The sequence below is a fragment of the Scleropages formosus genome, chromosome 25, assembly GCF_900964775.1.
Source record: "Scleropages formosus chromosome 25, fSclFor1.1, whole genome shotgun sequence".
NCBI classification, from domain to species: Eukaryota; Metazoa; Chordata; class Actinopteri; order Osteoglossiformes; family Osteoglossidae; genus Scleropages; species Scleropages formosus.
Genome location: NC_041830.1, coordinates 7,485,510 through 7,509,690, shown reverse-complemented (window position 1 = coordinate 7,509,690; position 24,181 = coordinate 7,485,510). Strand labels below are relative to the sequence as shown.

At 40.5% G+C, this 24,181-nt stretch overlaps 2 protein-coding genes across 4 annotated transcripts; one reads left to right on the top strand and one right to left on the bottom strand.

Annotated features, from left to right (window-relative positions):
* Window positions 1–786: 786 nt before the first annotated feature.
* Window positions 787–15,598, top strand: lig3 (ligase III, DNA, ATP-dependent). Its single transcript, XM_018742163.2, has 21 exons — window positions 787–926; window positions 1,989–2,545; window positions 2,829–2,957; window positions 3,903–4,112; window positions 4,766–4,917; window positions 5,026–5,192; window positions 5,854–5,931; window positions 6,032–6,200; window positions 6,364–6,519; window positions 7,523–7,654; window positions 7,763–7,842; window positions 8,113–8,200; window positions 8,469–8,546; window positions 11,693–11,816; window positions 12,075–12,217; window positions 12,373–12,447; window positions 12,575–12,721; window positions 12,997–13,147; window positions 13,761–13,858; window positions 14,049–14,135; window positions 14,425–15,598. Exons 2-21 carry the CDS (start codon window positions 2,017–2,019, stop codon window positions 14,656–14,658), a joined length of 3,027 nt encoding a protein of 1,008 aa, XP_018597679.2. The 5' UTR covers window positions 787–926; window positions 1,989–2,016; the 3' UTR covers window positions 14,659–15,598.
* Window positions 15,599–15,778: 180 nt separating this feature from the next.
* Window positions 15,779–24,151, bottom strand: rad51d (RAD51 paralog D). Of its 3 annotated transcripts, XR_003797330.1 has the most exons (13): window positions 24,066–24,151; window positions 21,531–21,617; window positions 19,844–19,905; window positions 19,261–19,379; window positions 18,675–18,756; window positions 18,269–18,403; window positions 18,016–18,111; window positions 17,710–17,800; window positions 17,202–17,272; window positions 16,956–17,120; window positions 16,576–16,721; window positions 15,978–16,049; window positions 15,779–15,815 (listed from the first exon to the last, which is right to left on the bottom strand). XR_003797330.1 is itself a non-coding variant. In XM_018741911.2 (12 exons), exons 2-11 carry the CDS (start codon window positions 21,610–21,612, stop codon window positions 16,608–16,610), a joined length of 1,017 nt encoding a protein of 338 aa, XP_018597427.1. In that variant the 5' UTR covers window positions 21,613–21,617; window positions 24,066–24,151; the 3' UTR covers window positions 15,783–15,815; window positions 16,576–16,607. The 3 variants fall into 3 exon arrangements, 2 of the variants coding, with proteins under 2 accessions (XP_018597427.1, XP_029105143.1); XM_018741911.2 differs by lacking the exon at window positions 15,978–16,049 and having other exon boundaries at window positions 15,783–15,815; XM_029249310.1 differs by lacking the exon at window positions 15,779–15,815 and having other exon boundaries at window positions 15,823–16,049.
* Between the last annotated feature and the right edge of the window lie 30 nt (window positions 24,152–24,181).

Below are 24,181 nucleotides of genomic sequence, written 5' to 3'. Positions count from 1 at the left end.
TACACACACTTGAATATTTGTGCTGTCTTTTTATACTGTTCAGTCTGTCCAATCCTCTTGCATCAATGACTTTTGAAGGTATTTTTCACCCAATCACAGTCAGCAGAAACTCTGTTCCAGAAACTTCTACACCAGGCCATATGGACACAAACGAAACATATCCAGAAATAATGCCATGTGAGTAATATAAAGATTAATAAAAGAAAAAGTATGTGTAAAACATAAGAAATAATAATATTAATAATCAAAAGTAAATCATATTAATTTATAATGAATAAAAAATTACAGAAATAAAAATGGGTACGGTACCCTCCAACAACCATAAGAATTACTTATTTTTCTTCACTCTTTTCACTTTTCTCCAATCCACCTGGCTTCTTCATTTTATTTGAAAAAAAAAGCTGATTATGAGGATATAATATTTTAATTTTTATTTTAAGTTATTGTCCTAACCTGCAAACAACAGAACAGCAGGCAAAGTGTGATCAACAGAAGCATCGTATATCAGGTTCCTATTTGTGGCAATCAGAGCAAAGAATTACTTTTAGTGTCGATGGCGCATCTATCATTTGTTTTCTTCTTCGGACCCTTACAATAAACATCGTTCTTCTCGCCTCCACGTGTGCTGTTGTACGCGCATAACGCACACCGAGCGACGTCCGAATCGTTGCTGGAGAACCACGTGATATCTGTCGGCAAAACGAAATTATCAATGCGCATGCGCGTTAAGCAGGAAATGCCCAGGAACAAAGAGGACGCGTGGTATTTAAAGGGAAATGTAACACATTGACACAAAGCCAGTGAGTCTGGTCTCTATGGCGATGTGCATATTGAAAATAAATTCCACTCAAAAAACTGTGTAGTACGTGTTTGTGATATAACTTAAGTGTAATGTCAAGGCAGCTACAGTTGAGGAGAGAAGACTGGTAAGTTAAGCCTAACGGGAAACAGAATTAAAAGCATTAAACTACTGTGGCTAATGATGCTAGCCTAGTAACAGTCCTAGCTAAAAATTTGCTAGCTCACTGATTTCTTTGTTTATTTTTCTTTATTGCCCACGACGTCTTGTGTACAAAACCTGCTGCTTCATGTTCAGCCCACAGGCTGGGTATCTTGTCAATTCAAATATCTTGACTTCTTGCACTGCAACACTGTTAGTTTCTGTTACTAGCCAGTGCAGATGTGAGTAAACATACTGGACACACGTGACAACTGCTGCTTTCCTGCACACCACTCACATGACTCACTATGTCACTTTTTTTTTTTTGTTACTTAGTTGTCAAATATAAATAAAATGTTCATCCCTTACACAGCAGGGGGTATTGTGGACTAATTACTTTGAGAATCTTGCATGGCATAGGCAGGGAGTGAAGACTGTAAGTGTAACCTGAAAGTCCATTAACCACTGGGTGACTTGGCACAGTGAGTAGCTCTGCTGTTTCACAGCGCCTGGGTAGTGCGAGAGGATGTGGGTTTGACCCCCCCCCGCTCAGTCTGTGTGGAGTTTGCATGTTCTCCTTGTGTCTGTGTGGGTTTCCTCTGGGTGCTCTGGTTTCCTCCCACACTCCAAAGGCATGCTGTTCAGGTTCCCCTATAGTGTATGAGTGACAGAGAGAGAGTGTGTGTGTTCCATTGACGTATGGATGAGTGACCCAGTATAAGTAATGTATCTCTAGCAGTGTAAGTCACCTTGGTGAATGAGGTATGTGGGCTCATAACACTACATAGAGTTCATTGGAAGTAACTTTGGAGAGAAGCGTCTGCTAAATAAATCTAAATGTAAATTTGGCAGCTGTGTCTCAGTAAGCACTTTCCCTGAATTAGTTCACCAACTTTCTGCTGACCTTTGTTGCACTAAAAGTATCTAATTAGTATGCTCATTGTTGTTAAATGTGAGTGCTTTTTTATTTTTATTTTTATTTTTAATTTCCATTGTTAACTTGTGGGAAGACCCATTCATGAGATCTTTTTTTTTCTTTGTTTTTCAGGTGCTATAGAGTTCAAAAAATATGCTGAATGCATAGACTTGTGTTTTTTAAAGCATTAAGAAGGCTCTTCAGCTTACCTATAGATAAGCCGTTCAGGAATCAATCTTTCGTTGGATCTGCCCAGACTTGCTGTTTTAGATTATACACCCGCATTGTACCTCCTCGTACCAAGTGCGTCTTTTCTGGGCCTGGCAACAGCTGCCATCAGACGCAAGCATCTCAAGCCCTCAGCCTCTCGGTCCCCTACCTCATCCGCATTGACCCAGCAGGCATGGCAGAGCAACGGTACTGTGTGGAGTACGCAAAGCGCGGCACCGCCGGCTGCAAGAAGTGTAAGGATAAGATCATGAAAGGCCTCGTACGCATTGGCAAGATTGTACCTAACCCCTTCAGCGAATCAGCTGGGGAGATGAAAGAGTGGTATCATGTGAAGTGTATCTTCGAGAAGCTTGAGCGTGCCAGGGCAACCACAAAGAAAATTGAAGACATTACAGACCTGGAGGGCTGGGAGGAGATAGAGGACGAGGACAAAGATCTCATCAACAAGCACATTGCCGGTATGAGGATACGACATGAGGTTAAATTCACCTTCTCCCAAGATGGCTAGTTAAAGCTAGTGCAGTTCTATTTTGAATAGTTAATATCCATACATAATTAATTTGGAAATACTGCATTTTAGTTTGCTATATATTTCTGTGCATTAAATCTTAAATTGATCATTTGCATTCCATTTTGTTACAGTTCCGCGAAAGACGGTTTTAACCCTTTATAAATTTGTTACAGGTTTCTTATTTGCAGTTCACTTTTTTTTTTTTTTTTTTTTTTTTTTTTTTTTTGCAGAATTGGCTGCTAAGACAAATGCAAGTCCAAAGAAGAAGGTGCAAGCAAAGCTGAACAGCAGTGGACAGTTAACAACTCCCCCGCCTGAACCATCCACCAACGCTCCTCGGAAGTTCTCCGGCTTCACGGGTAAGCGTGTGAAGGAGCCTGGAAATAACTGTAAATAACTCAGTTTTGAGATTCTGGACTGGTATTGCCATTGTGGAAGTTGATCAGCCCTGAGAACTATTATGTGCTGTCCTAGATTTTTACTTGTAGTTGTTTTCAATATTCCTATGTGATGCTGCCTTTCTATATATCAGTGGCCCAGTTTTTCTGTTTATATTTATTAAAAAAAAAAAAAAAGATTCTGAACTGGTCACCGGAGGTGCCTTTCCACACGAGCCTCACAAGAGAGACAAGTATTTTTTTTACATTATATGTATTGATACTAAATATATTTCTGCATAACGACTAATATGTGTTTTAGATGCACCTTAGCTGAATTCTAGAACATCACTGTATAGTGGGGTTTTATAAAAAAAAAAAAACAAAATACACACACACATCGTCTGAACCGCTTGCCCCATACGGCGTCGCGGGGAGCCGGAGCCCAACCCGGCAACACGGGGCGTAAGGCTGGAGGGGGAGGGGACACACCCAGGACGGGACGCCAGTCCATCACAAGGCACCCCAAGCAGGACTCGAACCCCAGACCCACCGAAGAGCAGGATGAGGTCCAACCCACTGTGCCAGCACGCCCACCTTCAAAAACAAAATACATTTTAATAATTTATCAAGTGTTGTGAGACACAATGGCAGAGGAACCAAGGCAAAAGTTATGATATATGTTAATTAGATATTAAGGTGTTAAGTTGTCCGTTGGCTGATAATTTTAGTCATTTGTATGCCTTCATACGTCATGAATAAATAATAGGTAAAGGAGAAAAAGCAGCTGGCCATCTGTGAGAGAATATGACAATATGTAGACATAATTACTGTACCAGCTTTTGTTTTGGCACATTTGAAAGTACCAGTGTCTAAATTACTTTAATCTTTTATACATGCATTCTATTTCACATTGCATGCGGTTAGCTACCAAAGCCGGCACCACCAGCAGCCCCAGTGCCTCTCCTGCCAAAGCTGATCAAGGGAGCAAGCTGTCCGCTCAGATGTGTGATCCCAGCCACAAGGACTGTCTGTTGCGGGAGTTCCGCAAGCTGTGCGCCATGGTGGCTGAGAAACCCAGCTACAATGTCAAAACGCAGATCATTCAGGATTTCCTTAGGAAAGGGTCTGGCGGAGGTGAGTATGTATTTTTAAGGACTCTTGAATTCTATTAATTTAATTCAGCGGCAGCCACATCAGTGTAACTGCCTGCCCATAGCCACGTACAGTGGTAAAGTATCTGTTCTCCCCAAAAAACCAGCACACGCAGTAGTAGCGTTCAGCAGGTGCCCACCTTTTCACATGTGTCCCACAGCAATATTTACAAAGTTAATAATATATGCTATGTACGTATGAGTATTTATGCGGTTATTTGAGGTTTCAATATGACTCACAGGTGGTTTCTGTGACAAGGGAGGAAATGGAAGTGGTTTGTCCGCCTTTTTTTACGTGAATGTCTGCAGGGTGCAAATCTGGAGAGAACATGCAAACTATATACACCCTGAGCTGGATTTCCACCCCACATCCATTGAACATTTTAGAAGCTGTGAGACACCTGCTTTACGTACAGTTATAGATAGAACCACGCAACGGAACACACCCTGCAGCTAAACAGAAAAACTATATGTTTAAAAAAAAAAAAAAAAAAAAAAAAAATTGTCATGATTTATACATTTAAGATTCAGTATGTCACTATGGTTTTTATACATGTGGGCTTCAGACCAGTTCTTGACAGAAAAGGTTGGACACCTGATTTAATCCTTGGATTTCACGCTTTCTGTTTTGTGCAGATAAGTTTAGGGGGGACCTGTACCTGACAGTGAAGCTGCTTCTCCCTGGCGTGGTCAAGAGTGTGTATAATTTAAATGACAAGCAGATAGTGAAGCTGTTCAGTCGCATATTCAACTGCAACCAGGAGGAGATGGTACGCGACCTGGAGCAGGTCAGTATGTGCTCGACTGAGTCTCTTCAAGGTTTTGGATTCAGCTGTGACAAGAGGATTAAGATGGGTCTCTCTCCAGCTCCGTTTCTCCCATTTCTTCATACACAGGGAGACGTTTCTGAGACCATTCGTATCTTTTTCGAGGCGAGTAAGTCCTTCCCTCCGGCGCCAAAAAGTCTCCTCACTCTCCAGGAGGTGGACACCTCTTTGACGCGTCTAGCACAACTCACCAAAGAGGACGACCAACAGAGAGAGCTGGAACTCATATCCAAGAAGTAGGTCTCAATTGCAACTGGAGGTGGAACATTTTGAAGCTGTATTTCTCACCATATACTTCATTGTGGAAATTCTTTTAACACTTTAATGTCATACATGACCAATGACGGCTGTCCTGCACACACCCCGGTGAACATATCCACTTCTTTGCTTTATTTGCCATGTTGGCAGCAGTGAAGCTGGTGTTTTCAAGTTTAAAATGTTTTTATTCCCATTCCTGTGAAATGGTGTAAATTGCACCAATACCCCCTCATAATAAGGAGTTATAGAAATGTATAAACACTTGACATTGAGAAAACCCTTATTATTGATAGTACTAAATATAGCTGTTTGAGGGCATTTCAGACTATATTGTTCAAAGGGAAGGCTCATAATTTTAATAAGCGAAACAAGTACAGAAAGGATTTGTTTCTGCTTTTTTGTTCAAAAGAAAATGAAATTGAAAACTCGTCTGTAGAAGTAGCATTATCAAAGTCTTATAATAGTACATTCAGCAACGGCTCTGCAACAGTAATTTATTGTCATTAATGTTATATCATTTTTTCCCTTGTGTCAGAAAGTGAAAATGTTTTTTGCTTTCATGATGTCATTCTTGTTAAATTGTGAGGGGAATTATGGTTTTCATTCAAGTTTGGTAATCAAATTTTTACTGCATTCCAGATGTACAGCAAATGACCTTAAATGCATCATAAGACTTATCAAGCATGATTTAAAAATGAATGCTGGAGCTAAGCACGTGTAAGTTTCCCATGACTCCCTGATCATAGCATTTTTAATGATGAATTGGTGATGATCCAGCTGTTGCAGTCTTGAAACACCACTTCCTGTATCCTGTTAGCTTAGATGCTGTGGATCCCAATGCTTACGATGCGTTCAAGGCCTCCCGTAACCTTGGCGACGTCATTGATCGAGTGCTGCAGAACCAGCAGGAATCATCCAATGGCTCGGGACCAAAGAAGATCCTGAGTGTAGAGGCGTCCCTCATGACTCCTGTCCAGCCCATGTTGGTGAGCCCAGAGCAAGGAACCAGGAAGTCACATGGCACAGACCTTGTTTGGAATATTATTGCCGTGTATTTGGGGAAAAAAAATGAGAAAAATTAAACTGCACTAAATGTCTTCCTCTCTGTGGAAACTGAGAGAATCACTAAGCTCGTTGTTATACACACAGGCGGAGGCGTGCAAGTCGATAGAGTATGCGATGAAGAAGTGCCCCAACGGGATGTATTCTGAGATAAAGTACGACGGGGAGCGGGTTCAAGTACACAAAAATGGGGACCACTTCAGTTATTTCAGCCGCAGTCTCAAACCGGTGCTGCCACACAAAGTAAGTGATGGTGCTCGTCAGTCTGCGATACATGCTGCCTCCTCATTAAACTAATGCAGCTGGGACCACAAGTGTGTTTGTAACTCCAAAGTGAATTTTTCCACCAGTCACAATCAATACAATTTAATCTTAATAGAGGTTTCTTGATTTGTTAATTTTTTTTTTTAAAAAATCTTTACTGATATTTTCATAGTGGGGGTGCGGTGGCACAGCGGGTTTGACCTGTGCCTTCTCTCCGGTGGGTCTGGGGTTCGAGTCCTGCTTGGGGTGTCTTGTGACGGACTGGCATCCCCTCCTGGGTGTGTCTTCTCCCCTTTCCAGCCTTGTGCCCTGTGTTGCCGGGTTAGGCTCTGGCTTGCCGCGACCCCCCCTTGGGACAAACAGCTTCAGACAAGTGTGCTTGCGTGTGCGTGTGATATTTTCATTTCAAGATACATTGAAAATGATGCTGTTCAGTACACATATGATGTTCATCGTCTTGTTACTAATCACCAACATTGAGCTGCACAAGACAAGCTGTCAAAATTGTTGAATTGGACAGTTTCAGACACTTTTCTGTTAAGAGTGCCTTTTACCGTCTTCTGGCTATTTACCAAGGTAACTTTTACTCTACCAATGGCATAAATTTGAAGAAGTGAAGAAAATGCAATGAAAAGTAAATGAACTGGAAGATGTACCTTTGATTCATTACTCAACCATTCATATTAAGAGGAGTCAGTGTAACCCCCCCCCCCCCTTTTTTTTTTTTTTTTAAATTGTTGGTGTATTCTTTAATTCAGAAGTTCAGACAACAAAACTGTCCTCTTGTGCAGGTTGCAAGCAACAGTTATGCAATATCTTTTTGTTGGAATGGATTGCTAAATCAAAATTTTTTTTAATCTATGCAACAAAATTCTAACAAGAAAGAAGTGTAGTGGGTTATATACTTAAAAAAATGTTGTTAGCTCTACCTGTATACAGAAAGGTTTTCTAATATGGCATTAAGATAGCGCCTTCATTTCAGGTGAACCATTTTAAAGAGTTCATTCCCCAGGCCTTTTCTGGGGGTCACAGCATGATTCTGGATGCGGAGGTGCTTCTGATTGACACCAACAGTGGCAAACCCTTGCCCTTTGGCACTCTGGGCGTGCACAAGGTAATGAAGCATTTTTTCATATTCACTTTTCAAATAATTTTCCCAAAGAAGATAATTTTGTTTAGGAAAAAAAAAAAAAACTAACCAATTTCTTTCTTTCAATTACAGAAAGCTGCCTTCAAAGATGCACAAGTGTGTTTATTTGTGTTTGACTGTATTTACTTTAATGGCGTGAGCTTGATGGACAAGTATGTATTGCCTTATGCTTCATTCCTCATGTCAAAAGAAATCTTTGATTTAGGCCAAAGTGGAATTATAAATTTGACTTGCACATTTGACTTCCCAGGCTTCTGCTAAGTTAAGTCGTTTAAATAAATCATTTAAAAGCATATCTGGATCAGTTCAAATTAAAATTCTGACTTTGACTGTCTGAACAAGCCAGATTAAAGAAATTCTGAAGGATGACAAATTTAGATGCTGATATTCGTTTTTTTTTTTTTCCTTTTTTTCCCCCCCAGACCCCTTTGTGAGAGAAGAAAATTTCTCCATGATAACATGGTCGAAGTGCCAAACAGAATAATGTTCTCTGAAATGAAGCATGTTACTGTAAGTAAAGCAGTTTTACATGTTTCATAAGATGTAGGTGATTGCTTTCTTTGATCAGTGATGTGAGAATTTCTCTCTAGAAAACAATTTTTCTCATATTTATTGATGTTGTGAAGAAAAATATTTTAAGGATCTCTTCCTCAGGTGTAAAATAGGACTTCAATTAGCTGAAGTATTGCCATGTGTGGGTGTGTATTCTTCAGTTCAAAGAGAAAGCAGTAATTTTTTTTTTTAAATTTTTTTTATTTTAATGTATTGCTCATCACAGAAAGCAGGAGATCTAGCGGAAATGATCACCCGTGTCATTCGCGAGGGACTGGAGGGACTGGTCCTAAAGGACGTCAAGGTGAGTGACTGACGTGTTTACCTGATGAATCATATCAACTGCCGAGGCACATCTGTTCAAAAACTCTACTGCATAAAATAGATTGGAGCACAGATGTTGTACCACCCTATAAAGCCAGGTGTTGACACTGTAAATAAATCAAATTTATTTCATACAGCACAGTTTTGTCAGCAAGTTCTTGCATTAGTTTGCAGTCTGTTTTCCAGGGGGACTCAAAAGATGTTGACATCAGTTTCACAGTATCAAGTGTAATTGTTTAAAGGGATTTAGGGGTTTTAAATTGTTTTCAGCAGACGGCAGAGCAGTAGGTCCTTTCTGCAGTGTTGGATTCTGTTGCTTGTATTGTAATGAATCCCGACCCTTTGACTGTGACAAAACAAATGAGGGCTCAACGCAGAACTTCTTTGAATCTCACATACTGCACAGCTACATTATCCTTGTATGTTTTCCAACAAGTGTGTGTTTTGGCGCTACTAACATTGCTTGTTGCTAGGCAATAATACACCTGCTATACTGATAAGCAACTACCTGTTTATCATTCTATATACATAATGAACTTCAAGCAGTCTAGTTTCTAAATAACCTTATTATCTATTGCTAATAATTATGCTCGCAACAGACGAGATCAAAGCAGATCTTCCCATTGTGCCCCATGTAAAACTAAATGAGAAAAAGAGTTTAGGATCAGCAAACTAGCATAGGAGTAAGGACAGAATAGCCTTAATCCCTCATACATGCATTCTGGTTATATGTCCTAGAACTGATAAATACAGGCAGTGGCACAGATGTATAGATGTAACGGGACCGAGGTCAGTGTAGTTGGAGGTCCACAATGATGATTGATATCTAATGTTCTGGCCGAGTGATGGGTCCCAGATAGATCTGGTCATGGTATGCAGCCTAATTTACAATTATGTAATTAAATTAAACATATTTAAATTAGTTAGCATATGATTAACTGTTTATCTTCCAAGTATCTTACTCACCAGTGGCTACCAGGTATCTTCCCATTGGTGTATGAAAGCTTCTAGCAAAGCTGGAGGAGCACGTAGTCATTGTTTGACAGTATCCCCAACAACTCTCATTGTTGGGAGTTCAGCTGTTTACTAAGTTGTCTGGGGATTCGGTTCCAGTAAGTGAACATGTTCCCCCAGATGCTTTCCTAGTACATGCTTTAGCCCAGTGGCCATTTTCCCTTTCTTGTCATTGGGCCTTAGGTTACCACTGCTTTGTAGGGCTCACATGTTGCAATCTAGTTTGCTATCATAGTCAGGCAGCATTGTCAGTGTGGTGTCTTGACCGTCCCTTTCAACCTTCGCGATCTTTGCCATTTTTTCCAAGTTCAGGTTTCAGCCTCTGTGCAGAAGTTATCTTTCGAGGCCGAGAGGTGTTCATTTTATCGGGCCTAAATCTGTGCCGCAATGTTCCAACAATGGATCGTAATCTTTCTTCATTTTAAGAGATGTTTCCTTATTCCTTTTTGACATCCAGTCACTTTGCTTCAGTCTGTTTTGTTCAGAAGGAATCCCTTACCTCTCTGAGTCCTTGTCCATCTTCACCAGGAACTGGCAGCTGTCATTCCTCGTGCTCCGGGATCTTGAATGTAGGAACCTGCACATCATCATTACATTCAAATTTTTATATTTGTATAGAAAAACTTGAATTTTGGCTTGTGAGAGTTCAATCGCTCATCAGTCATTCCAGATTTAGGAGGGTTATGCATGTAGCCTCTGAATTCAGATACCATAGCACCTCTCTCTTCAGTCTCTCTCATGATCTTCACCTTCTTGGTCTGGTTTTGATGCCAACAGAGGTATTGGTGAGAATCTCTGAATGAGCTGCAAATGCTGGTTTCTCCAACTTGGCAGGGTTTGGCTATAGCCATGTACAGGTGTGAGGGCTCGCAGCTTTCGGTCGAATTGCAGGTATTCCTTGTTTTTGCAGTCGAGCTTCAAGCTCTGTTGTGCCTTTTCACAACAAGCATTTCTTTTGCTATGCTGGATAGTTTTTGCTGTTTAGCTGGTGTTCAGCACTTCTTTCCTGCCATATTCTGTTTGTAACACTATTTTTTTTTTATGATGTCACAACTGAGTAATGGTTCCAAACAACCACCACATCCTCTTCTCCTTTTCCTTCATATGCATAGATCCTCCCCCGTGTGCATTTAATGTCTTCCAAGAAACACTCCCTACACTGTCCCTTTGTGGCACCAAACTTGAATTTCCATGAAAGCTTTTTGTAAATTTCTGGGGTTTTCAGTATAATCTTATACAGTAATTCTTCAGTGTAGATTCTGAGGTAGACTTCATCCTCCCTACTTCATTGGTTGGCATCACATTTACCATGTTCCCCTCTGTCATAGTGCGTGCATCCATCCACAAGTAGCGTGTTAAAAGTGCACTGGTCTCAGCAACGACAGTCGCCGTGACTGGGATTGACCCAAACAGCTACGTCTTCACTTCACTATTTCAGCAGCTCTGCGCAGACTATTGAGAGATGCTGTAGTCTGACGTAATTACACACAAAATTTCACAAGCATAGAAATGGGCATCACTGGGCAGCTGTGGTCTTTTTTTTTTTTTTTTTTTTTTTTAAATGAAGAGGAGGAGTGCTGTGCCTTTGGGATAGGTCTGTTCAATGTTTGATGCTGGCAAGTTGTCAAATCCTGTTTGTAATGTCACCTAATGGATTGTTATATTTGTTGTTGGTTAATGGTGAGGTTTGGTGGTGAGGATGAGATGAATGGGCATTTGATTTGGTTCTTTATTCCACTGCCACACAACTGTAAATGCTGAAGTAAAAATCCACGCAAGTCCCACAGTTGCAACCACATTCTTCTTATTTTCTCATGCAAGATTGTCGCTGGGATCTTCTGCTAGGAAACGACACGCATTCTTTATTGTTAAGTAACTACTGTGGCAGCAATCGGTGTCGCTAAGTACCTGGGCAACTGCAAACATTCCACATTGTATTATGTTTTTATTAAAGGTGTTTGCATAACAAGAGCAAAAGAGACGACCCTCCTACACCAGTCCACGTTTAAATGTTGTGTAAATGTGTACGAGTTACGAGAGAAGTCGATTTCTTTTTCAGATAATGTAATGCTTTATTTGAAGCTATAACAAAAATTTTTATTTTGTCGGAAGAGTCCATACGAACCAGGAAAGAGACACTGGTTGAAGGTGAAGAAGGACTACCTGAATGAAGGGGCTATGGCAGACAGTGCAGACCTTGTGGTTTTAGGGGCTTTTTATGGAAAAGGGTCCAATGGTGAGTGCACACGTGGGTAATGTTCCAAAAAATACACTATATTGTTCTGTAATTACTCTTTTTTTTTTTTTTTTTTTTCTTCTTTTTTTCTTTTCCCCTCTGAAAGATATAAACAAAGGCATTTACTACAAAACTATGTACAATCCTATATATATATATAATCTCAGGAAATGTTATATTTGACAATTTTAGTGTTACTTGATTTACAGTAAGACCATGAAGTAACGATGAGTTAAACTTTGCGTGTGTTCCCTGCAGGTGGGATAATGTCCAGTTTCCTAATGGGCTGCTATGATCCTGCATCAAAGAAGTGGTGCACAGTGACCAAGTGCTCTGGTGGTTATGATGATGCAACACTGGCCCGACTGCAGAATGAGCTAGATGTGATCAAAATTAGCAAGGTACTGTACTAAAATCTGTCCAACTGTATCCGACTATTTTAAATTCTGTACGATAGAAAAATCAGTCTGTCTAGCGCTCTCCTTGTTTTTTTTTTTTTTAAAAAATGTAATTACTGTAGTGTTAAACTAATTTGTGTATAACTGCTTAATTTTAGGACCCCAGCAAAATCCCAAGCTGGTTGAAAATTGTTAAAAATTATTATCCAGACTTCATTATCCGGGACCCAGAAGTAAGTTATAAAACAGTCTAATATTATACATATTGCGAATTCTAGAAATTGGAATTAATGTTTTTTTTTTTTTTTTTTTAAAAAAAATAAACCTGATCTCGTAACTGTTTTTGTCCACCATGATTAGAATGCCCCAGTGTGGGAGATCACAGGAGCAGAGTTCTCCAAATCTGAGATGCACACTGCCGACGGCATCTCCATACGCTTCCCCCGATGCACTCAAATTCGGGATGACAAGGACTGGAAGAGTGCCACAAATCTCCCCCAGCTGAAGGTACCATATACCCATGACGCCATGCTGCTCCCAGTCTTTGTTCAGTAGTTGTGTATCCGAAATAACTGAATTTCCTAGGAAGTCATACTGTGGTCTCCTTTATTGATTAGTTTGAGTGAGAAAATAAGCATTGTTACAAAGGCAGCTGAAGAAAAGCTCTGTAATGTATGAAGTTCCAGAAAGTTCCCTGTTTGAGGTTTGCTTTTAGGGATCCAGAAGAAAAGTTTTCAATTAATAACATAACTAATTTGGCTCTGCATCTGAATCTTTTTCAGGAACTGTACAGAATTTCAAAGGAAAGGTCTGACTTTGAGGTGAAGGCAGGACCCTCGAAGGATAGCAGCAACAAGAGCTCCTCAGGGGGTGACAGTGGGGAGAACTCTCCATTGCCTTCATCTCGTGCCCCAGTAACATCCAGCAAGACTGGTGAGTGTCTTAAAGTCTGCGTGGCTGTGACTACATTTTAAGGTTGAACATTGCTCAGATTTTAAGTTATATGGTCATGTTGAGTACAGCGTGTGTGGTGCTTTAAAAAGCCCCCCCCTTTTTTTTTTAAAAAATATAAAAAAAATTATTTAAAAAAAAAAAAAAGCCTACATCTATGCTCAGGGTCTGGGGTTTCACACATCTGCTACACTGGTCAAAAACAAAAGTTCTGGCAAACCCCAGGAGAGTGCCGGTTTTTGTCTTTGCTGAAAATTTCATTTGTTGATTTAGCTGTGTTTTCAAATTGCACAATTTGAACTACGTTGAACTCGTGTTAGCCTCGGACTCGTTTTATTTAATATATGCATTTTTTTATGTTATTTGAAATGTGATGTATTCAGTTGTTCAAGGAATTGTGACCTCAGCTTGAACCAAAATTAGACAGTGGAATCTTCAGGGACCAAGTGTGAAAACCAGTGACCTGTTGCAATAAGTCGTGTTTCATGTGGTTTATTGCGTTTTAAAAAATATTCAGTGTAATACTGATGTAAGTAAGGTGCATTTGCATGACCACAGCTTCTGGAATTGGGTGTTACTTCCTCCCTGAATGCAGGAACTAGCAATAACCCCAAAGCAAAAGCAGTGAAGACGGAGAGTCCCTCATCAGCAGCCAAAAGGAAAATGCCAACAGAAGAACGCGGCGGGAAAAAGGTAAACTCTTCAATCCATTTCTCCCCGAAGTCAGGGAAGGTCACAGAATTCACAGCATCTCATCACTGCAAACCACTATATGGTGTAATGCTGCTTCTTTGTGCATCATTGAACTGAAGGTTTTTAAACCATTCGGCATTCTAACATTTTACAATTCAGAGCTTTCCTTCACTTGTACCTTGTTTTGCAGCCGAAAAAGTCGGAGCCCGTGAACAGCAATGGTCAAAGCAAGTTGAAAGCCGGACTTCCTCAAACTGCAGGACCCATGAAGGAAAAGGTTAGTGTTCTTGGGCTGAATGATTTCTGAAATTAATTTCTGGATGCTGTAATCTGTTGCTAAAGCTCAGAAATATGTACTTTTTTGTAAAGTGCCTGAAATATTGGAGTACAGATGGTGTGACAGGCAACCCTTTGCTCTCATGATATCAGAAAATTGTCAAGGGTGTTTTGTGGAGATGCCATAAACAGCTTAGTGCTGTGATGCTTTGAACAAACCGAGGTGATTTTTGTTGTAAATGTTTCATAAATGTCATTAACTGAACAGTGTTTGCCTCCCCTGCACCCAGACCTTACTGGACATATTCAGCGGCGTGAAACTCTTCATGCCCGAGTCGGTACAGGACTATCAGAAACTGAGAAGGTATTTTGTGGCTTACGATGGAGATCTGGTGGCAGATTATGATGCCACCTCGGCTACACACACCCTGGGAGAACCTGAGGAGGACAGCGAGACGCGGAAGGTTACCACCAACTGGATCTGGGAGTGCATTCGGAAACGCAGAGTTGTACCTCCATGCTAACCACTCTGTATCCAAAGTTAAAGAGGAGAGAATTGGGTCTCATAAGCTTCTTCAAATTGAATTTACTCAAAATGTACAGCAAAGGCCAGTTTTGCTATCCAGGACTTGTGGAAGATTCATTAGATGACTGAGATTTGACAATTTTGCTCATATCACGGTGTATGGAAAGCATTGTACCTACTGATGACATGCAGTAGTATGTGGCATTTGCTAAGTTGTTAAATGCTAAATTTACATTTGTTTTACTTTATTTTTTAAGGACAAATAGGCACTAGAGCTCATGAGGTACAGTTTGCATTGTTTTCATTTGAAATTAAACTGTAGTTTATGCAACATACAGACTGCATACTGAAGCATTTTTGTTTTTGCAGTAAACTTCACAACCCATTGTGATGATCAGAACCAACTTATATTTTTGCTTATTATGACAGATGTGGACTTCAGACTGTTGTACCATACACAGTAAGCAGGTAAACTCTCCCTGCACTTGACTACATATTTTTCTCATGACTATGAATGTCTGATTATCTGATATCCAGTGTGATGCAATTAGTGACAGTGTTTTTCAGGGTTTTATTATTTATAGAATAATCATCCACAATTTTTAATCTTATCTTTTATACTGAGGTGCTTGTTTAATTCATGTTCTTGCTTTCCACGTGGTCTGTTGATTTTTATACCGGGTGAGGTCTTTCAGCCTTGAGTGGGACTGAGATGAGTGTCTGCATTACAATATATCAAATTTTCAGCTTGAAAACCCATTAGTATTAATCCAGGAAAGAGTTGCATAATGCTGAAACAAGAGTGATAGAATTGATATAGATGTTAATAACATTTTTTCAGTTAATGACTTATCTTTCGTAGCCCTTTGAACAATTCATTATTTAGGATTAGTAAACCCAATTTATTTTGGTTTCTGAAAGAAAAATCCCACATTGTGGGAATAAATGCACATGTAAAAATAATTGGAAATTTATTTTATTAAAAATTGATTCCTTACAGGGGGGGTGCAGTGGTGCAATGGGTTGGACCCGGGTCCTGCTCTCCGGTGGGGCTGGGGTTCGAGTCCCGCTTGGGGTGCCTTGCGACGGACTGGTGTCCCGTCCTGGGTGTGTCCCCTCCCCCTCCAGCCGTTGGTCGTGTTATGCTCCGGCTCCCTGCAACCCCGTATGGGACAAGCGGTTTCAAGTGAGTGTGAGTGTGTGTGAGAGGTTCCTTGCTTTCAGTTGTAACATGACTTAAGTTATGGGATTCAGTGACTCAAAGCTCAGCTAGGAGAAACAGCAATGCCTACAGTACTCGAGTGTGTGTTTGCTTACCCTGGTATTAGCTTGTCAGAAACAATCTGGACCCAAAATGATCAACTGTTTATGTGCCTCCTCTTCAGGAAGCTGAGTGTTAACAGGGAAACAGATATGCTGATAACTGTGAATAACAATCTCATTTTCTGTAACATAGTTTTGGCTGGTGGCCATGCATTTCAATTTTTAGTTATTTCGAAACCATTTAAAACAGGGGTGCTGTGTTTTCCATGTCAATGGAGCAATAGATTGCCGTTTAAGACTTCTACAGACAGCTAGTGTATAATATGGCAATAAAATCTCTTCCTTACACTTTTTTTTTTTTTTTTTAAAAGTTTCATTCCTTGATCTTTCACAACTTTGTTAATCACTGGACATGTGATACCTCTCAGTATCAGTCAGGCCCCATTTCACAAGATATGTACATTGTTCTGTATTATTACAGATAAATGACCAGAACATTCAAGAAAATACTTGACTCATACAAATGAAGGTTTTTTTAAATATACTTTATATGAATGTACAAAAAGTAATGAATGTTTTGTACATTTATATGTATGAGCTTACTTGGAGCTTTTGAACACAGTACATATATTTTAAAAAAAAAAAAACACACATTGAACAGCTAGCTCTGAAAATGTCCAGGCCTCAACTTGGACTGTCAATGGGAAGCTTCCTCTTCCCTTGGGATCCAGATCCAGACACCTCATCTCCAGACTGAGCCCAGGAGATCATGTCAAACTCCTCTGTAAGGTGGCATGGCTAAAATGAGAGGGTAACAAGTAGTGCAGTAGTGTTACTGTCTAGTCATAGAAAGTGTGAGTTTAGGGTTCAGAAACTAAGTACATTCTCACCTAAAACACCAGCAAATGACTTTTTCATAAATGAAAGCAAGTATTAGCTTGATATTTACTCCCTTTGATCAAGTGATCTCAACTTTTTAGTATACAACCAGAAAAATCTCACTGCAGCATATCTAGCTTAGAAGCAACGTACCTGTCGAGAAGACTTGATCACAGTTGCAGTACGCAGGTTACAGCATGTGGAACCTGATTGCTCCACCCGTTGCAGGAGAATTCGAGTTCGAGGAACATGGCTCCAGGACTGTCCTAAGCCAGCTTTCAGCATTCCATTGCTATCTCTGGTCACATGATTCGTCACCTGGTCACCATAAGCACGTCACTGGATTAAGACGCCACAATTCAGCACGGCCGAGCGTGAAAACATTATACGTATCCTCACCAGGACAGCAACGTTAAGATCCTTAGCAATTGTTCTCAGTTCTCCAGCTATCTGCATCATCAGCGACATCCCTACAGCAAAATATATAAGTGCCAGAAAGAATAAACCATCACACTTTGTCAATCATGTGAAAACGCACTGATTTTTCATATGACTGCAAATCCAAATATTTCAAATGAAAAAGGGTTAGATAAAGAGTTGTTGTGGAGAAAGAATCTGGTACACACACACACACACACACACACACACACACACACACACACACACACACACACACACACACACTCTGAACCACTTGTCCCATACGGGGTTGCGGGGAACCGGAGCCTACCCAGCAACACAGGGCGTAAAAGGCCAGAGGGGGAGGGGACACACCCAGGACGGGACGCCAGTCCGTCGCAAGGCACCCCAAGCGGGACTCGAACCCCAGACCCACTGGAGAACAGGACCCGGTCCAACCCACTGCGCCCCCCCAAGAATCTGGTAAATAAATGTAAATATTTCCTACCTTCCGTCTGTTTGCCTCCCAGTGCAAGAGCTAGTACAGCAGACACGGAGTCCACTATGACAGCTTTCAGTGAACTACCCCTTGCCACCACCTAAGAAAGGGAGGAATGAGACTAAATTCCTAGAGTTCTACACAAGACACTTTCACCATTTTAACTGATTTACATAGCAAAATAGAACTCGATGAGAGGGAAGAGGGAAGGAAAGAAGGGGAGAGAGAAAAAAAAAAAAAAAAAAAAAAAAAAAAAAAATTTACATGAAGTGTGAAACAAGCTAAAATGTTATCTACAACATTCAGAATCCTAACCTGTGCAATTCCAGTGCTTCTAAGATTATGTAGGCATTCGAACAAGGAGAAGATGTCAAACACTCGGGTCACCTGTATTCTCTTAAGAGCTTCAACCTATAAACACACAAAGATAGAACACAACACTGGTTTTTCATTTAATCCATGGGAGGAAAAATAATTGCCAAAATTCTTCATTTAGCTTTTCCATTCTCTGAATACAGGTTACATTTGATTCAAGTTAAACAGTACAACAACAGTACCACTAACGCACCTGTTCCTCCATATTATTTGTTTTGGCCTTCACCATCTGAAGCAAGTGTTCAGCTGAAAGTCCTCCTGTCGAGTCAACATATAGAACGCTCTGCTTCAGTTCACACGCTATATTTACAGAAACACCACAACACACCTGAGGGAGGAATGAAGAGGGTGGATGCAAAAACGTTAAATATTAATTTAATATTCTCAGTGCTTTTATTGCACTAACCTGAACTCAACATTTGCACACATTTACTCTGTATTCAATAAGTTTTCTTAAACTGGTTGGGGGAAACCTAATCCCTCCCATGATACTGCACAACAAACATCTTAATTGAACAGGTAAGCAAATTAGACATTTGTCACAAAAAACACTGGAACACAGAGTTGGCTAGACATAATCTGCATGTAAACTTGTTTACTTGTGTTTTTCCACTTCCCGGGGCTCCCACCAGCTCTGTCAGTTCTCCAGTATACAGGCCAGAGTCCAGAAGCTTATCCAAACTGGAAAGAATCACATACAGGATGTGGTAAACAAAACATGCAGAACAATCATGGCATTTGCCTCACCTACAGCACATAGGTGCAATGATGCAACGATTAATATCCTGAATCCAGTGTAATTACTTTTCCGTTTTCTTTCCCGATTATTGTGTTTATATATTTTGTTATTTGTTTGACTACTGTACTGGAGACAAACTGATGTATAACTCACAATCCACAAGTAGGAGAGGCACAAGGACTAGTTTAAATACCTTAAAATATCTTCCATTTTTAAGCCATGAATACCACCATTTAATTTCAAGTACTGTATACACCTGGATTTAAGGAAAATGTATTGTCAGATTGTGCATTTTTTTAGAAAGTTAATTCAAACTAGCTTTCCCTATTTTAGACACATCCATTGAAAAGGTTTGAATAATTCAATGGCCTTATTCCCCAAACCACTCTGCTCCAGTAATTTACATGTTGTCACAGCGATCATGCTCATGCTTACAGGGACCTCACCTAGCGTTGCCTGTGGAAAGGATGGCAGTGGAGCTCAGTAGTTCCTCGTACAGGTCAGCACCAGAGACAGGAAAGGCCGAGTGCTGGGCAAGCAGGACCCGCCGCACAGCCAGCAAAGCCTGGAACAAACCGTTAGCTTTCAAACAACACAACTCTTCACCTCCTTCATACAGAGTTCTCTTCTGACCCACCGCTACTTAACATTTGCTTTTAGCTGCAGGCATCCTGGATGTTTTTGTGTACAGCCATGTTACCATGTGTTATCCTGAACACAGTGAATGGTATTATTTTGTCATTTAAATCAGCTTTCTTCTTCTGCTAATGGAGCATGTGGAGTTTTAGAAAAGTTTCATAAACATTTTATGAACATTGCCTTCTAAAGTATGACAGCTATAAAAATGCTTCTCTGCCATGAAGGAGGGTTTTTTTTTTTTCCCCCTCTTTACATAGAAAAAAATACATCATTCTTTCCACAACATGACAAACTGAGCTCAGCAAGAGGGAAAATATGATGTAACCCTGCTTAAAAGTTATACTAAAAGCACAACATTTTCCAGAAATCTCAGTTCCCCAGTATACCCACCTTGTATGAAACAGAGCATTTTTGAGCAAGTTCTTCTGTGTCAGCAAAAACCAGGTCTTCAACTAAAACCAAAAAAAAAAATTAGTAAAAATAAAGATTGGCATTTGATCAGTTATTACCTTAACATGATCTAAGAATCTCTAAATTTGCTTAATATTACAAAACTCAAAGTCTGATAACTCTTCACCTCAGGATTACCAAAACAGGAATGTGAGATTTAAACCACAAAATTGAAATTATTTGGCGTGGCTATGTGAATTATTAGAAACATTTCCAGTAAGCTCTAGACCAATAGATGGCACTAAAACAGAAAGACTTATAAGATTAATCCTTGCCATTTTCACAGAATGTGCATAGTTTCTCCTGGCTTTATGCGATTGTCTAAATGTCCATATACATGTTATGCAGTGCATAAATATTCAGACCTATTTGAAAATTTCAAATATCTTACTGGCTTGCCTACTTACATTTTTCCACAAAGTATTTTATATTAGAGATCTGTATACAACATAAAGACAAAGTGGATCAAGTAAATGTCTTAAAGTATGAAAAATGCCAAATATACTGTTTCAGTAAGTATTCACACCCTACTTATGTGCATTTGGTAGAGTTGCCTTTTGCCAAAAAAAATTTTAAATCTTTTGGGGGTGGCACACCGGTCAGGAGTACTATTCACAAACTCTTCTTAGTGTATTCACTGAATCAGCTCATTCAAGATTCCCAGAGAAATTGGTCAAGACTGATTGGGTCATTTAAGGGCATTCACCTTTTTAATCCCGAGGGCCAAACCTTTCTAAGGCACTATAGGCCAAAACAACAAAATCACAACACAATGAACTTATACAGAAAACTTTGGAAACAAAGAGATAAAGCTGGTACCCTACTTATGAACTTACTTGGGACTGAGAGTTGGTTTATTACTCCAAAAGTTTGTTAGTACACTGTGTGTGACACACACACACACACACACACACACACACACACACACACACACACACACCAAGGGGCTCGTCTTTAATTCTTTATGCAACTTCTTGTGCAATGTGCATCAGCAAAAATGATGGTGCCAAACAAAGCTACTGTGCATCGAAAAGTGTGTCCATCTTCTGTATCTATCTGTTGCTTAAATACACTTCAGTTTACTCAGTTGTGCATCACTTTGGGGGGGGGGGGAAGCATCTGCAAAATGAATGAATGTAAATGATAGCAACACAACAGCTCTGCAGGGTGGGACACAACAGCTGGGCTTTTTGAGCGAGAGCAGAGTAGTAAAGTCACTCTGTCCAACTGAGCAAATCATGAAGACCAGGCTGGCAGTCAGCCCCTCACTCTGGTGAGCCAGGACACCCTGTGCATAGTACATTCTCAGTCCTCTGGCAGCAGTATTTACAACATGTTGTAAATAAGAAAGTACAACACAAAACCCTGGCAAGAGAGAGCAGGGTGTTGAAAAACCCAGGGTTAATTATTCACAATTGTTATCCATCTGTGCATTGGGTGAAACTGGCACCCAATTTCAAATGGTGCACTAGGCTGTATTTACAAAAAAATAAATACAAAATGCATCTCAGAAAAAAGCCTGTAACAGGAAAATGTCATTGTAGAGTAAGTCGGTGACCCACTGTATTTCAAAGTGTTCAAAACATCTGCAGTGTGAGCACTAAGATAGATGAGCAGGAACTCATACCTGTTGTGATGTCTTTGGCGCGCAACGCCTGTATGAATTCCCCAGTGAGTCCAGGACACAGGCCTTCTCTCAGAAAAACCATGGCTCCTAAAAACAGTGGACCATATCACTTAAATATTACAGATTCAAGCAATAACCTCCTTGAAGATGTATAATCTGCTGTGTTATTAAAGGGTGATCTAATAAAGCATCTCAGCTACAGCTAGTGATGTCAATTTGCTCTGGACTTTTGGAACTTGTTAAAATGTTAAGTACTGGAAATCTTCTTTGATGTTTCTGCTATTAAATGTGATACCTATATATGTACAGTCCAGCTTCAATTTTCCAGAATGCACGGAAGGTCTCTGGATATGGCAGAAGTCCAGAAAATTTAAAGCATAATTTGAGCACAATATTATTACTTAGAGACTGTATATTGCACTATGTAGTACAATAACACCTTTATTACCTAATATGTGTTACAAATAGGCAATATGCCTAATAAAGTGAAATCAAGTACTTTAATAAAAATATATGCATTTATACAGCAATAATAAAGTAAATATTAGTATTGTATAATGAATATGGGGGGGCGCGGTGGCGCAGTGGGTTGGACCAAGGTCCTGCTCTCTGGTGGGTCTGGGGTTCGAGTCCCGCTTGGGGTGCCTTGCGACGGACTGGCGTCCCGTCCTGGGTGTGTCCCCTCCCCCTCCGGCCTTACGCCCTGTGTTGCCAGGTAGGCTCTGGTTCCCCGCGACCCCGTATGGGACAAGCGGTTCTGAAAATGTGTGTGTGTGTGTATAATGAATAAAATATTTTTATTTACCAGAAAAAAGGGCTGACTTCAGATTGTCTAATGTTAATGATGTGTTTACTCATTTTTACACTTCCATCCAAGGAGGGTGGGATAACACTTGATCAGAATATGTGCTACAAGGGGACAAGCTGGCACTTAACTGCCTTAAAACGTAAATTTCAAAAGACATTCAACAGCAAAGTCCGTTCTTTGATATCTTTATGGGTTATGAAGTTTGGCCTGTTGCACTGCAGATATTAAGCAACCACGATGAGACATAGAGGCATAAAGTGAGACCCTTCCACAGAATGTGTTCAACATGCTGCCAATTTTGAGCAAGGCAAAAGAAGAAAAGGTTGTTGTTTGTCAAGGAAGAGCATGGCCTATGCGACGAACATCCAGAATGTGGACCATCTGAAGGCACCCATCATCAAGACTTGTGCAGCATTCAATCAGAAGTTGCTCAACATGCTCAAACTAACCAATAAAGATATCGAAAGCGGACTTCGGCACTGAATGTCATTTGATGTGTCAGAGTGGTAATGTCACCCCCTTTCCATTTGGAATTACTGAGTTGAATTGAAGATGTTCAGGGGTGTTTACAAACACCTCATCGATACATCCATTGCTCAAATGGTATTTGTCAGATCAATCCAACACTAACTACCCAAATATTTTTAAAATACCTATAGAGTTTTTGACTCATACTGGACATATCAGTACATACAACGGGGTGGCACGGTCACACAGTGAGTAGCACTGCTGTCTCATAGCCCCTGGGTAGTGTGAGGGAACGTGGGTTTGATCCCTGCTCAGTCTGTGTGGAGTTTGCATGTTCTCCCCGTGTCTGTGTGGGTTTCCTCCCACAGTCCAAAGACATGCTGTTCAGGTTCCCCCATAGTGCGTGAGTGACAGAGAGAGTGTGTGTGTTCCACTGATGCATGGATGAGTGACCCATTGTAAAGTAGTGTATCTAGCAGTGTAAGTCACCGCGGTGAATAAGGTGTGTGGGCTGATAACACTACATAACATAGTATCCAATGTAAGTCGCTTGGGAAAGTGTCTGCTAATTGAATAAATGTAAATGTCTAAATATTTTATCATCACATTATCATGACATTGTTTGCACATCAAAGGGGGCGCGGTGATGCAGTGGGCTGGACGAGGTCCTGCTCTCCACCGGGTCTGGGGTTTGAACCCTGCTTGGGGTGTCTTGCTATGGACTGGCATCCCGTCCTGGGTGCGTCCCCACCCCCTGCAGCCCTACACCCCCTGTGTTGCTGGGTTAGGCTCCGGCTCCCCGCGACCCCGTATGGGACAAGTGGTTTCAGACAGTGTATGTGTCTGCACATCTCCCCCACTAAAGTCATAACTACAAAGCAGGCAATAACAAAAAGTTAAAAAGACAATAAGTACAGCAACGTTACATGATCATGATGATAACATACACACAGCCACAGGACAACTTGTCTCTAATTAGGCAACCAGCAGCTACCAAGTAATACGCGCTGCTCTAGAAAATCCTTATGACTACATCCCACAATAAGTATATCTTATTCACAATTATACTTCATGATAATGACATATTATATCATTGTCACACAGAGCATCGAATCTGCTTCTGTTCTGTGAACGCCTCACACACACACAGCATAACAAAAAAAGGGTTCCTCTCCGCTACTTGGACTTTTTTCCGCACAAGTCGCGAAGTGGGTAATTTCAAACATTCACAAATTCGTAATTCAATTATACTTATTTACCTTTTTTCAAAAGAGCGAGGCGACTAAATAAATCCCATCTTTCTCGCCATCTTTCTTAGTAAGAGCTCTTTGACGTCACCAGGGCACGGACCAACTCCCAGAACGAGGCTCCCCCC

Coding starts and splice junctions, on each gene's coding strand:
- lig3 (XM_018742163.2), top strand. CDS start 2,017: ATGCATAGACTTGTGTTTTTTAAAGCATTAAGAAGGCTCTTCAGCTTA. Junction 4,918..5,025: donor TGGTACGCGACCTGGAGCAG/GTCAGTATGTGC, acceptor CTTCATACACAG/GGAGACGTTTCTGAGACCAT. Junction 6,201..6,363: donor CTCCTGTCCAGCCCATGTTG/GTGAGCCCAGAG, acceptor TTATACACACAG/GCGGAGGCGTGCAAGTCGAT.
- rad51d (XM_018741911.2), bottom strand. CDS start 21,612: ATGGTTTTTCTGAGAGAAGGCCTGTGTCCTGGACTCACTGGGGAATTC. Junction 19,380..19,843: donor AATGCTCTGTTTCATACAAG/GTGGGTATACTG, acceptor GGTTTGTTCCAG/GCTTTGCTGGCTGTGCGGCG. Junction 18,112..18,268: donor CAAATAATATGGAGGAACAG/GTGCGTTAGTGG, acceptor GTGTGTTTATAG/GTTGAAGCTCTTAAGAGAAT.